Source organism: Simochromis diagramma, unplaced genomic scaffold (assembly GCF_900408965.1).
Source record: "Simochromis diagramma unplaced genomic scaffold, fSimDia1.1 OVJJ01000553.1, whole genome shotgun sequence".
Taxonomy (NCBI): domain Eukaryota; kingdom Metazoa; phylum Chordata; class Actinopteri; order Cichliformes; family Cichlidae; genus Simochromis; species Simochromis diagramma.
In genome coordinates, this window is record NW_024387095.1 from 100,892 (window position 1) to 114,860 (window position 13,969).

Sequence of the window (13,969 nt, forward strand, 5' to 3'; positions counted from 1 at the left end):
TCATTTGTTCAGCAGCGTGAGTGAGTTACTCGTTGAATAAATCAGACAGGACGTCCAAGTCATATTAGTTCTTCTAGTCAATGAAAAGGCAGAAGGTGGGCAGCTTTCTGTGCCAAACCAGCTTGAGAGGGTTATTCAAAGGGGCTATTCAGTGCATAATTTAACTGTGTGAGTGTACTGAGGCAATGAAGAGGTGTTTTTGAGCTTATTTTTCTGCGTTAAAAAGCAGCGTACTCTGTGAATGAACCTCTTACAGCAACCTTGATGTCATTCAGAGGGAGAAGGTAATATTATTATAGCGTGTTTTGGAATTACTGTGCAGCTGACAGTGGCGGCTGTCCAGAGCCACGGACTGCAGAAACCCATCCTGTCCAACAGGAACTTTCATGGCTGCCTTGAGAACCTGCTGTACAGCGACATCAACCTGATAGACCTGGCCAAACACGGCAGTTCACAGGTCGCGATAGTGGTGAGTCATTATATTTCAGCATTTTTTGAATTAATTTTACCACAAGCACTAAAAGTAATAGTGTGGTACAATTTTGCCTACTAATTGCTTGTCACTCATGACGCCGAACTAAAGCTGTAATGTTATTAATTTAAGTGTTGCATGTTTATATTGATAATTCTGAGGACAGCTCTTTGCATACACGCAGTTTCAAAAAGTTTAGTAGAAAAAAAGCAAAAGTTTTTGTGGAGTCTAGGATTGAGAATGACTGCTATATGTCACCGTGTAGTAACTCCTTTCTTTTACACAAAGCTTTCATTGTTAAATATGTAAAAAAAAACCAAAAAAACATGGCCTCATCTTAGTGTGCGTAAAGGAGAAAAGCTGAGTCCAAGTCCAAAGCCAGCTCAAAGACATCTGTTCTTTCAGTACAATATTCATTGTTGTGTTGGGGTTCACTTGCCGGTTCATCTTCATGCATCTCTGCTTGTGTAGGGTGTATGGCACATTCATCTGTCATTTAGCAGCAAGTGCCTTGACTGCCTCCACAATCCATTTGTAATATCTGTAAAGTATTCTAAATATTTTATTTCAGCTTTTTGTTTTGTTTTGCAAGAACTGCAATGTTGAGTCCTATATGACATTTCAAACCTACGAGAAAAGAAGAGATTTTTGAGCATACGTTGAAATTACTTCATTTTTGTGTACTAAGTAGTATTTTCAAAATGCATCTTCAGGAATCACTTCTTTTCTAATAGGTTTGTAATGTCATGAAGGACTCAGCATTGCAGTTCTTGCAAAAACTAAACATTCAATATTAGTCCTGAGTCCAGTGACTCCACCATCTAGTCGAAGCCTTTCTGTGTGGAGTTTGCACGTTCTCCACATGACACTGTCGATTCTCTCCAGATACTCTGGCTTGTTCCCACAATCCAAAGACATGCATTTAGTGGGATTCGATTATTAGTGATAGTAAATTTCGCACAGGTGTGAATGTGGTTGTCCATCTTTCTGTGTTAGCCCTGCATCACATTGGTGACCTGTCCAGGGTGTACCCAGCCTTCCACCCTGTGGTGCCCGGGATAGGCTCCAGCCGTCCCCTATGACCCTGAGGATAAGCAAAAGTGAATGGTTGGATGGATAATTATTGTTGTATTGTTTTACACTTTCTTCTTACTCTAAATTGTGTTTGGTGATGATCCACTTTGTGTGTTATTTGTAAGAATGAGTTAACATCTATCATTATTGCATCTCTAGTGAATAATTTACTGGGCCATTGCATCGATTGAACCAATGTGCAGAAGTTAAATGTACTTCATTAATTCACATAATTCACTTATCAGCTACACATTAGCAGTCAGCACTGGTTAGCTATTGGAACGGCCGCTGTGCTTTGTATGTACTGTTTTTGCAGCTAGTAATGGTCTTTATGTGGATTTTGTGTGCACGCTCCCTGCCATTCTATGTTTTCTATTGGTCATGCAAATGTCACACCATGTCACCAGCGAGTGCTCACCAACCAGGAAAATAATAAATTTCAGAGCACAGCGGTGCCATTGAAGCATTGTATGTGAAGGGCACTTTAGCAAGGTAATCGGGCAAATTTAAGAGTTTATGTTTGATTTGTTTTTGGGAAGTTTTAAAAAGTTTTTACAAAAGTCAGCCACAACCCTATATCTAGGGTTTAATATGGATATGAGGCGTAGCATCACTGCAACAGAGTTTCTTTTTCCACCACTCTGATTATTTATAGGTCAGTCTGGCTGATCCTATTTTCATCCACCAGTAGACTGCACCTCTAGGAAATTAGGGAAAAAAATCCATGCACATCATCTCCACCTTGTTGAGCTGTTACAGAGCCAAAAAATGTGACATAGACATCTTCCACATATCGCTTTGGTCTTCCGATGCAATGTGTTATTCACAGAAGATTTATTCATCAGTTGTTTGTCCTATGTAAGACGTGGATGTGATCGTATATTATTGTCAGTGATCGTGGTCATGTGACCTAACACAGGTGATTAAAGATGGGAAGGTATGCTTGAAACATCACAAAGTACTAAATGCATTAAATAAAGAAATTGGAGTTCTGCAGTGTGCCAATCGTTCATTTTTTTCCCTTTGAAAATCAAACATTAGCTGCAAGTTCAAAGCAACTTTCAGTTTATGTATTTGTAGCTTAAGAACAAGTGACATTTTTATAGTAAATAAAAAGTCTTCTGTAAAAAAAAATCATTTAATAGAAAAATGGTGTTTTATTATAGTGATGATAGCATTTTCTAGTAAAGCTGTGTTATCCTTCTGTCAAGGCTGTCAATTTATTATCATAGTAATTAATTATTTAGCATTTAGCATTCTTCTGTTAGAGTACTTCCGTGATGAAAGTTTGAACAAGCTGTGAACTTTTATTCCCTACGACAGACTTTTAGTGACTTTTCCCCCAGCCTTCCTCTTTGCCTTTTCTGCATCGTGGTAATTATTATGCTAATGGTCACTGTCATGATTACTATTGTTATCATCATTATTTTCATCATTTGCATCATCATCCTCCCTATTTTTACACCCATCATCATCATCAGCGTCATTAGCATCATCATAATCTCCTTCATTATCATCACCAGTGTCATCACATCTACATTCTGATGTTACAAAGCCCAAAGCAAAAGAGCTGCATGAGACAAGTGGCAGTTAAAAAAAAGAAGAAGAAAACTTGAACCATACTAGCTTATACGCGGTAAATTCCATCATGGAATATTTGGACACACTGCTGTTTATAAAACTATATTTCTCGTGTTGTATTATTTCAGTTTCCCAGTGTAATTAAGAAATTTGATTTTGTGGCACAAATAGGCAGTGTGTGCAAAGCCTTTCTGACTCTGATGTTTCAGGTTTCCAAAGAAAGCCTTCAGCGTTTTAGCTGTTCAGCTGATATCAATATGGAAATACAGGTGTCCTTTTTCAGAGAGGTGCTGATGAGACCTCTGTGACACCCAGTCAAACCAAGTCAGCCTCTGCAGTCGATGAATATTCATGTTTTATCTCTTTCACAATCATTTCTTCCTCTCTCTCTTCCCTCCTCCTGTTCTCAGGGCAATGTGACCTTTTCTTGTGCTGAGCCAGTTTCAGTGGCTGTGACGTTCACTGACTCCCACAGCTTCCTCCAGTTGCCTGGCCTTACATCATGGTCAACAGGGCTAGTGTCTGTGACGCTGCAGTTCAGGACGTGGAACAAGGGAGGTCTGCTCTTGACCTTTGGTCTCCCGCAGCAGGATGGTACAGTTTTCCTATACCTGAGCCAGGCGAGGCTTCGACTACAGATCAGTAAAGCAGGCAGATCCTCGCTGGACCTCAGCGCAGGTGGGTTCAGTCACGATCTGGATGTTTCTCTATTCATTTGCGTATACATTAGAGTATGCTTAATGGTCACTTCATTAGGTACATCAGTTCAACGACACAACTATCTACTCAGCTAATCACTAATGATTGTAGCATGGTTGTTGGTGCAAGACCAGCAAAACATGCATGATTTTCCCACATCTCTAAAGTTTACAGAGAAACGTCTGAAAAAGATATCCAGTGAGCAGCACTTCTCTGGCAGAAAATGCTTTGTTGATGCCAGAAGTCAGAGGAGAACTCTGTGGATAGACTGCTTCGAGCTGACAACAGCAGTAACTCATATACCCACTCATTACAAATGGGCAACAGCAGCAGAAGACCACACTGGCTGCTAACCTGTGACCTAAAAACAGGAAACCGAGGTTACAATCAGCACAGACTCGCCAAAATAGGACAGAGAAGTTAAAATATTTGCGAATCTGATGAGTTTCTGTTTTTGCTGTAACATTAAGAGGAAGGAACAGATTTTAGTGTAAACCACATGAAAGCATGGATCGATCCTGCCTTGTATCAGTGTTTCAGACTGCTGCTGCATTGGTTTGGGGGATATTTTCTTGGCAAATTTAAAGCAGCTTTCAACACCATGGTCTACTTGAGTTTTGTAGGCCATGACCACCCTTTACGACCACAGTCATGTCAAACTGGTTTCTTGAATGAGACGGTGATTTCAGTATAATCAAATGGCTTCCACAGTCACCAGATCTCAATCCAATAAAGCACCTTGGATGTGAAGTTGACAAATTTTCAGCAACTCTGATGCTGTTATGTCAATATGGACCAAAATTTCAAGGGAAAGTTTTGAACCTTTTTGAATTTGTGGCGCAAAGAATTAAGTTCTGAGAAACAAAGGAGGTCCAACCCAGTGCGGGCAAAGTGCACCTAACAAAGTGGCCAACAAGTGTATGCAAGTAAAAAATGGAAATGGTGTAATTTATATTTTTCGTATACTTGAAATTAAAATTAAACCAAGGTCACATCCTGATTTGAACTCAATCACACCCTGTTCTGGATTTTGTATGTGTGTATTTGTGTCTCAGGCTCAGGTCTGAATGACGGTCAGTGGCATTATGTGGAGCTGAGCTTCAAACATGATCATCTAAGCATCACAGTGGACAAAGATGAAGGAGCCACCGCTCACATCAGCATCTCGGTTCCTCTCACCTCAGATAGTCAACTCTTCTTTGGTGGTAAGAATACCTGCATCATGTACTACTTTTATATAGAGAGATTTTGGGGGGGGATTTTCAGCGTTTCTAAAAGCTCTCTATGGTCAAAGTCAACAGATTATACATACTGTAAGCATGTGCAAGGGCTTTGCTGCCAGAGAAACTGCTGACATCGACAGACGGGGGTAGTTAAAATTCATGCAGGTACTCTGGTAATAATTATCATCTCCAGATCTCCTTTGGAGGTTTAGTGCCACCCAGAGAGGGACAAAGTCATAAAGCTGCTCGGTGGCTCTCACTCCCGACCCCCCTCTTCTTTCATCTTTCTTCTGGCTGCTCCACCCATCTTTCTTCTTTTTTTTCCTCCTTTTTTGTCCTTACTGTATCCACTATTTTCTCTCTGTCATTCTGTCTCTCCAAATCACCGGTGTTTTTATTTTAAAATTGAGGTTTTCTTCTTTTCATTTCCCTCCCTCCTGTTACTGTAGCACATGTATACTTTCTCTCTTCCACCCCTACACATGTACACACATGGAGCTAAAGACAAACTTGTTAAGAGATCAGCTGCAAAATTACATCCACCTGCCTAATATTGTGCATGTCACTTCCATGCCACAACAGATTTTGTTAACACAATTTTGTTAATGTACAGGATATCTTTTGAAATGTTTTTTTTTTTTTTTAACTTTTTTTACATGCATTATCCTTTCACACACCTTTGCCTGCAGCATAAATGTTTATATACTGCTTGTGAATGGTATCACAACATTAAAGAAGTGCTCCAGTTTTTCTAAGAGACAGCAGCCTTAGTATAATGAGCAAAGGATGGCAGTGAGTTGAGCTGTAGTTACATTCTTAACCTAATTTCAGGTGAAACTCAATTGTTATAACATTGTGATCAACACTAAACTTCCTGCTGCGTCATCTTGACTGCCATAAGCAAAACAGATCCAACAAAGTCTTCTTCTGAGTTTCTAAAATTTAAGGTGACAACGAGCAGTGACTCATCTTTCCCCCCTTCCTGTGGTAAGAAGTGCCAAACTGTGTGTCTGACTGACTGTAATTAGAGCAATGCAGAGCCGCGAGCAGCAATGCTGTGTTGGGTCACCGAATGCTGCCATCCAGGATCAACCTGAAGCACGAATCACTGATGGATAAAACATGGGGCTCATTCACAGGATTGGGCAGAGAGGATTTATCTGACAGCCACCTCTGGACTGCTTGTGCTGAGGGCTTAAATCAGAGTTCATACACAGAATCCAAAGTCTGTGCAAAGGCTGATCAAAGAGCAAGTTAAGGGAGTGGTAAGCAAAAACATTTTGAGGGTAACTGCCTAAGTAGATATTAGACCATGATGATATTGTGAGTTGCTTTTTCAAATGAATGAATAAGATGAACATGGACTGGGACAGTAGGTGGGGTGGAGGGCCTTTGTTGGTCAGCTACTCTTTTGTGCATGAGGTGATCAGAAAAAGAAAGCTTACTGAACCTTTGTGTTAGTGCAACCAGCAGGTCAAAATAGGTTGACAAAATATCTCAACATCTAAGTATTTGTGTTCTGAAAAGGCTGAATACTTTTGATTTTAGCTCTCCTGTAGGTTTTCTCTGCTGCATTGGTGTTTCAACAAATTTTGTAAAAACTTTGATTGCCTGGATATATAAATGTGTCACATTTCTATCTGTTCAACATTTGTGCTTTCATGTGAAAAACTGAAAGCACAAAATGTGCTCACAGGATGCTATGGAGTCTTCTGAAAAACTACGTACACCCTTATTGCTTCTATAGGAATTAAAAGGGGAAGTGGCAACCAGGTGCTGCTAATCAGTTCAGCTGGTCATTAGCAAGTGTAAACTCTATCAGAGCAGAAGACCTGGCAGTTTGCTGATCTGTAGTACAACAGTATGGTAACACGGTAACACAATCTTTCCAGGAAGATACTACAGACCTCAGTCAGCATGTCAAATGTTAAAGTTCATAACAGTTCAATTACGAAAACCCGAAAGTAAGTATAGCTTGTTTCGAAGGCTTGGAACAATGTCTGCAGGCAGGCAAGACCAAAATCAAGATGTTTGACCATAATGCACAGCAATACATTTGGTAAAAACCAAACACATTATATCAGCACAAACACCTCATACTAATGGTCAAGCACAGTGGTGGAAGTTTGATGATTTGGGCTTATTTTGTAAAAACGGGACTTGGGCCCCTTGAAGTCACTGAGATGTCCATTAAGTTTGGCTGATCTGGGTTGTGCAACAGTACAATGACCAGCAGTTATACTGCTGAAGGTATTTCTTAAAGCTCGTGAATCTTGACATGTACTTAGTTTATCACAGAGTAGAGTTCTGTGAAAACGTAATCACAAATATTTGAAACCCCTACCATTTCCAAACAATCTGTTAGTCTTTATAAAACCTAAAGGTGCAGTCTTCAGAGGTGTGATCATTCTACAACTTTGAAGAGTGTAAAATGACTTGAGAGTGTTTATTTAAGCTTATGAATGATGATGAATAATAAAATATAATATAAAAGTTTTTAATAATATTCAGAAGGAGCTGCTTTTTAGATGACAGCTGCAGTTGCAGTGCCTGTTTGTCCCAGCTGACTTTGTTTGCATTCATTCTCAGCTAGTCCCTGTAGTTCACTGCTAGGTTCTGTATTCTAAAAGAGTCAGGGGTACAAAGTCGACCTAACTGCAGTCACGACCTATCACCCATTGAAAATCTTTTGGAGCATCATGACAAAAAAATACAGCAAAGGAAGCACTGAGCTCTTAAACAGCTGACAGCCCAACAGGAATGAGAAAATATTTTGTTTTTAAAACCGCGGAGGTTAGTCTCCTCAGTTCTTGCTTACAGGGTGTTGCTCAAAACAGAAGTGATGTAGTACGATGCAAAACAACCTCCTGTTCCAAAACAAAAAAACAAGGGATATTAAAAACATACCCCAAACTGTTTCTTTGTTTCCACAATGTTAATGTTTGTTTTTGTGAGCTGGATTTTATGAGACGTCTGTGGGGGGTTTTTCTGAATGTCTTATAATGTGCAATTTTTTATTTAAATCAAAAATGTGAATTAAGATTTTTTTGGGGGTGTATTTTTGCACCTAATTAAGATGTGAAGAGATAATTCTCAGGAAGGATGGAAATAAATATTGTTGAGAAAAACTTTGGAGAAAATCTATCTCTGAATTTTTGTATCGACATCATGTGGAATCATTTGGATAATTTAAAAGTCCAACCATTAGATGTTTTTCCCTTCTCAGGTTGTCCCACTGGGGAGAGCGCTCAAAAGTGCAAGAACCCCTTCAACACATTTCAAGGATGTATGCGTCTCTTGACTCTGGATGACCAAACTGTTGACCTGATCAAAGTGCAGCAAAGGCTGCTGGGAAACTACAGCCACTTGCAGATTGACATGTGTGGCATCATTGACAGGTAAGTCCCTAAAAGTGCCACCTTTCAAATGTAAGTGTGGTGCCAGGCTGAAGGTAGACATAGTGAAGTGACTTTTATTTGTTAGTAATTACAACTGACATACAAATGACAATACAAGAATAACACCTAATATTAATTATAACCAGTGTTGGGTAAGTTACTTTAAATTAGTAACTTAGTTGCATTACTATTTACTTCTATCAAAAGTAACTCAGTTACTTCAAGTTACTCGTTACTTTCAAAGTAAGTAGTTACTAGGGAAAGTAACTTTGGTTTTACTCAGAATTCTCTTATTAATGTGTTGCTTCCCTAACTGCAATACCAGCAAGGATGGCAGTCTTCTAGCTTGCTTACATGTTAGCACTATCCTGCCACAAGTGCACTGTGCCACCTATCAACAGAAAGGAAAAAATAATGTGCAGAAATCCCACGCCTGGACTGTCGTTGACCGCCGCCATGATTCTAGCCTACGTCACAGCGTCACGTGCACTTTTTACATCCAACACGGAAACTGCAGTCGTGGTGCTTTCGATTATACTCGGAACTCGGAAATTCTGCCTTCTGAGTAGGAAGATGTGGGTAATTCCAGACTGCAGATGAGCTGCATACAGGGCTGGACTGGGACAAAAAATCGGTCCTGGGCATTTTGGCTAGGAAATTATAGGAAAAATCATAAAGCCTTTGAATGAAAACAAACGCTGTTGTGACAGTGATGTATATCTATCTGTCTAATAAACTTAAACCTATACCACCCTCCCTATTCTGGTATTCTAAACAGTACTTAGCCAAAACCCCCAAACTGCTTGCTTGAGTTAACCTCCTGAACTATCTACAACACATGAGAATAAGAAAGAAAAGTATTTCTTTGTGCCCCCCTTTTCCCTTTTCCCTGTTAATGCCCTACCTGCCCCCCTGGCAAAACTTTGCTAGACTCTGTACAGTTACCAGCTGTCAGTCTAAAAAAGGATCCTGGTATTATTTGTCTCTCAGAAACAGTTCAGGGTGGCTGTAGCTCAGGAGGTAGAGCAGGAAGGTTGGAGGTTCGATCCCAGGCTCCTCCAGTCTGCATGCCAAGTATCCTTGGGCAAGATACTAACCCCAAGTTGCTCTCCGATGCATCCATCGGAGTATAAATGTGTGTGAGTATATAGTATAGTGCACAATATAGAGGTAGTGCTTGTCAGAATCGGTGTGGCTGGGTGAATGTGGCGTGTTGTATAGAGCGCTTTGAGTACTCCAGAAGAGTAGAAAAGTGCTATATAAGAATCAGTCCATTTACCATAACTTCCCTTCAACTCCTTCATGTCACGTAAAAGGTGAACCTGTTTCTCCATCACCTGTTCAGCTCTAATGATTCAGTAAGGACATCTCCTGGTTTCATCTTCATGTTTCCCTCTCATCACATATCCAAACTGATAATATGACCAGCAGCTTTTACAGCTGTGGCTCCAGCAAACATCAGCTGATACTAGAAAGAAATATTAAATAAATCAAGCTCAAAGGTGCTGCTGTTGGCGCAAAGTGGGCGATAAACAAACAAGAGAGACGGGACTTGCGACAGAAAAGCCGGTCAGCTGATCATTGATCAGTTTCATGATTGAAGAAGCAACAGAAGAGGGAGGGGGAGAGAATGAGAGAAGAAGAGGCAGCTGTGCAGCGTAAAGACAGAATAAATCCAGCTTTGTGCATTTTTTTTTTCATTGTAGCCAAAGTATGGGACAAACTGTAAACGCGTAATATTTTCTCTGAATACGGGACGATTACATTTTTTAGGGGACGGTTGGCAACTCTAATAACTAACCTTATGGATAAAATAAAGTTCACTATCAGTAACATCATAGCACCCACCCCAGCAGTATATAAACTATGTCATGCTAGCTTGTATGCAGTATGAGTTATTATAACTGACTGTAAAATGTTAGCACAATGAAAATAAACTACACCTAAACTTGGTTTATATCTGACCCACATAGACTGCAGGTCATAACTTCTTACCTGAAGTTCACCTTACACTCGGACCGGCGGCCGCCTCGCGTCGCTTCTCCTCCTGCCTCACCTTTCCCTCATCCACCTGCTGGCCTCCACCGCTTGCTAATGTTACTGAATCTGTGGAAGCTCCGTGATAGCCACCGCCAAACAATTGAGTTATTTTTACACATCTGCCAGCATCTGGTCAATCCACCACCTTTCATTGTTTATACCGTTATGAAAAAAAAAAAGAAAAGAAAAAACGAAAAATCTCCATTGGCTCACTGAATCCAGCTATGGCTGCATATGTGTTTAGTAGTAATTTGTTTTTGTAGAGGGCTAGGAAAACAACCGTTTTCGAGGGCATTGCCATATTGGAATCGCGACTTCTCTGACGAGGATAACCAGAAAGCCGTTTACTCAAGTGTAACATTATTCCCAGGTCCGTGTTCCGATTTCCGAGGTAAGTCGAACGCAACACATGAAGTAATGAATAACAACCCTATCTAAAACCCAGTAACGATTAATGTGTTCCTGATTTTGGCATAATAACTAGTTACCGTGCTCGTTACCACAATAATAACGTAGTTACTGTAACGCGTTACTTAATAACGCGCTAGTTCCTACACTGATTATAACTAAGTACTGGGTAATAATTAGAGATGCACCAGGAACGTGGACAGTAATTTTCTGAATTTCAGTGTTCTCCACCCACTGTATATATCAGTGGACACTATAATGATGATGGACTTGGCTACCATGAAATTACCCATTGGTTTCTGAAGCTCCTTGAGATGTTTACAAGATGTCAGAGGTCTGATTGTGAAATTTGTGATTGGCAAGTCGTTAGCCAGTGAGTGTGCAGCAGTTTCATACTACAGATAATCCTTTAGAAACATAATATGACAGTGTATTTTTAAAGAATAGACTCGTCCCTTTCATGTGTTTGCAGCAAATGCACAGCGGCAAATATCCACTAGCACAACCACTAACACACAGTTAGCATGTGAAACTGAAATGGGAAAACCACAATTAGTTGGCACTGAAAGGCAAATAATAACAGGGCACCTTGTGTAGGCGATTATCAGATTTAAAAAAAAAAGAATGCATTTAAGTTCTTACCATGTTTCCTTGGAGAAAACAGACTTTGAAAGTAAGAAAAAAGCAACACTATACAATAAGGAATTGGCAGTGGATTTTGTGTGTACTCAGACTGAGCATGGTTGCCTTGCACCATGCCTGAACACAATTGTCCCTCCTCCCCACTCCCCTGCTGGCCGCTTAATGATCTGGGTCCACGTACGCATCATTTTCTCTCAGCATCTCAACTCTTCTCTCTTTCTTTGCCACTGCTGGGGAGCCTATATGTGGATTGTAGGGGTAGTGGAGGAGTGGAAACAGCAGGTAGTGATCCAGCAGCACCAAGAGGTACTGGCATGTTGGAGGGAGAGATGGAAAATTTTGCATCTCAAAAAGACCAAATTTGATAGAGTGAGGACTGTAACATGTGCATGATGCAGTGCAGCTCAAGCTTCGTCTAGCTTGTAGGTTACTCCTCACCTTTGTAAAGAATGAAAGAAAAAAAGGGAAGGAAAGTGCTGTTTGTTCGATTGTCAGCCTTTGGAAAATTGCAAAAGTTGTTGCAGCCCTAAAATTTTCCACAGCAAAAGCGTGGGAGGAGGCGGTTTCAAACAAACACTTTGATTGAAGCATACTGACAACTTTAGGACGCAGATGCTTTCCAAGGCTATAAAGCTCCTGAGCTTACCACCACCACCTCGACCTCTGTCCACAGCAAGTGTGTGTGTGTGAGTGCGTGTTTTGAAGCCAAATAGATGAAGCTGTCAGAAGGTAGTAATTCTGACCTCTTTGCTTCTGCCAGGTAGCTGACAACTTAATAATACACCATGTCAAAGCACACACACATTTTCAAATAAAAAGAAACACAGGTCACTAAGAGGTCCACTCTTCTTCTTGTTGTGTCTGACTGTCTCTGTGTCTGTCTGTCTGTCTGACAAACACACCAGTTTGTCAGCATGAGCAGGGACTCACAAACATAGAATTTGCTGTGCAAAGTCACTGTGTGTGTGATGTGAAAGCATATCTAGGAGCAAGTGCAGAGCAGGCAAAAAGAGTGAAAATACATACCTTTCCCTTCTCTTGCTCATGCAATACAGCACGCTACAGCTATTTGAAGTCTTTGTTGGACATCCTAGTCGGGCTGTCCAGTAATAATTTTCAGATCAGGGAAGTTTCTGTGCCGTGTTGCTTTAGCCAGAGGCAGTAATGGAAACCAGGGAGATTGGATGCGAGTCTTGTGATCCAAGCTGTGTTACAGCACACTGTCATTCCATACTATAACGTTTCAGATAAGCTACAAAGTCTTGACTGAGTTAATCCAGGACTCCTGTGATGTGGACTGCGGTTCGTGCAGTACGTGACCAAGTTTCATTGCAAATCGTCAAGCTAGGAGCCCCCTGGAGACGTGTTTGTAAAACTCCAGATTTTCACTGGGTTTGGTGATAAAATGCTATAGGGCATCTCACCATTCGCCCCAATCTGAAGTCTCGTTGTCTGTGTTCCTGTCTGAGGCTGCAAACAACTCCCTGAATGTTGAGACAGTTGGCAGAAAACTCTAATGTTTCTGGAAAGTGTTACTCTCTGTGAATGTAAGCAGTTCTTGCCAAGAAAAGTTTAGTTTGCTCAACTTAATGAAGATAAAGTTATACTGTTGATTTGATTTGTATGGAAGGACCATGAAAGTCCATCCAAAAATTATGGTAAAAGGATCTCATCAAGTCAGTCAAGTTGGGGAAAAGAACTAATTGGAGATTGGAGACAGATGTTTCCCTCATAACAGTCTCCAGTCACCGAATCTGTTGTTTATCATTTAAACAGTTAGAAATCAGTTCTTCACCAAGTTTGCTTTACCTCTTTATTCCCCCTTGTTTGTTTTCCAGGTGTTGTTGATATCCAGTCCCTGTTTTTCTCTGTTTTCTCATCCGTCCCACTCGTTAGTTTCATTGTGTCCTTCCCACCTTCTCTGATTTTCTCTCCCACCATCCCATCCCGCCCCACCCTCACTCTTTTTCTTTGATCTTTTCGGATGTGTTGCACGGCTGAGGAAGATTTTTACATTATAGTACCCAGGAACTTTCGAGTAGAACAAGACATTTTTGAAATGTGGGGTTACCATCAGGACATTTGGCAAGTAGTGTTAGGGGTTCAAGTCTAGTATTATGTCAGTGAGGGTTCTTACAAGTATACAGACACGTGCTTGTGTGTGTTGACAGCTGATTAAAACTGATTTAGGGGTTAAATGCTGTTGTAGAGCTCCTTTTCACACACAAGATTCAACAAATGTAACACAGCTCCTAGTCATCATTTCATAGTTAAAAAAAAAGTCTTTATAAGAGTCAAGAGATTAGGTTTTACTATACCAAATGTAATTTCTCTTGTATGTACAAAGTTGATGTTGTTTGCTACTGACAACTGTAACATTGGTACACATCATTCATCTCATTAATAACTACATACAAAGTAACACAGTATTC

The 13,969-nt window shown here is 40.4% G+C and overlaps 1 protein-coding gene across 1 annotated transcript in view; it reads left to right on the top strand.

Annotated features, from left to right (window-relative positions):
- Nucleotides 1-13,969, top strand: part of LOC120742926 (contactin-associated protein-like 4) — a 114,575-nt gene that overhangs the window by 59,706 nt on the left and 40,900 nt on the right. The window contains exons 7-10 of the mRNA XM_040046455.1: nucleotides 323-469; nucleotides 3,538-3,805; nucleotides 4,882-5,031; nucleotides 8,276-8,447. Coding sequence (XP_039902389.1) covers nucleotides 323-469; nucleotides 3,538-3,805; nucleotides 4,882-5,031; nucleotides 8,276-8,447 — 737 coding nt within the window. The remainder of the gene's footprint in view (nucleotides 1-322; nucleotides 470-3,537; nucleotides 3,806-4,881; nucleotides 5,032-8,275; nucleotides 8,448-13,969) is intronic.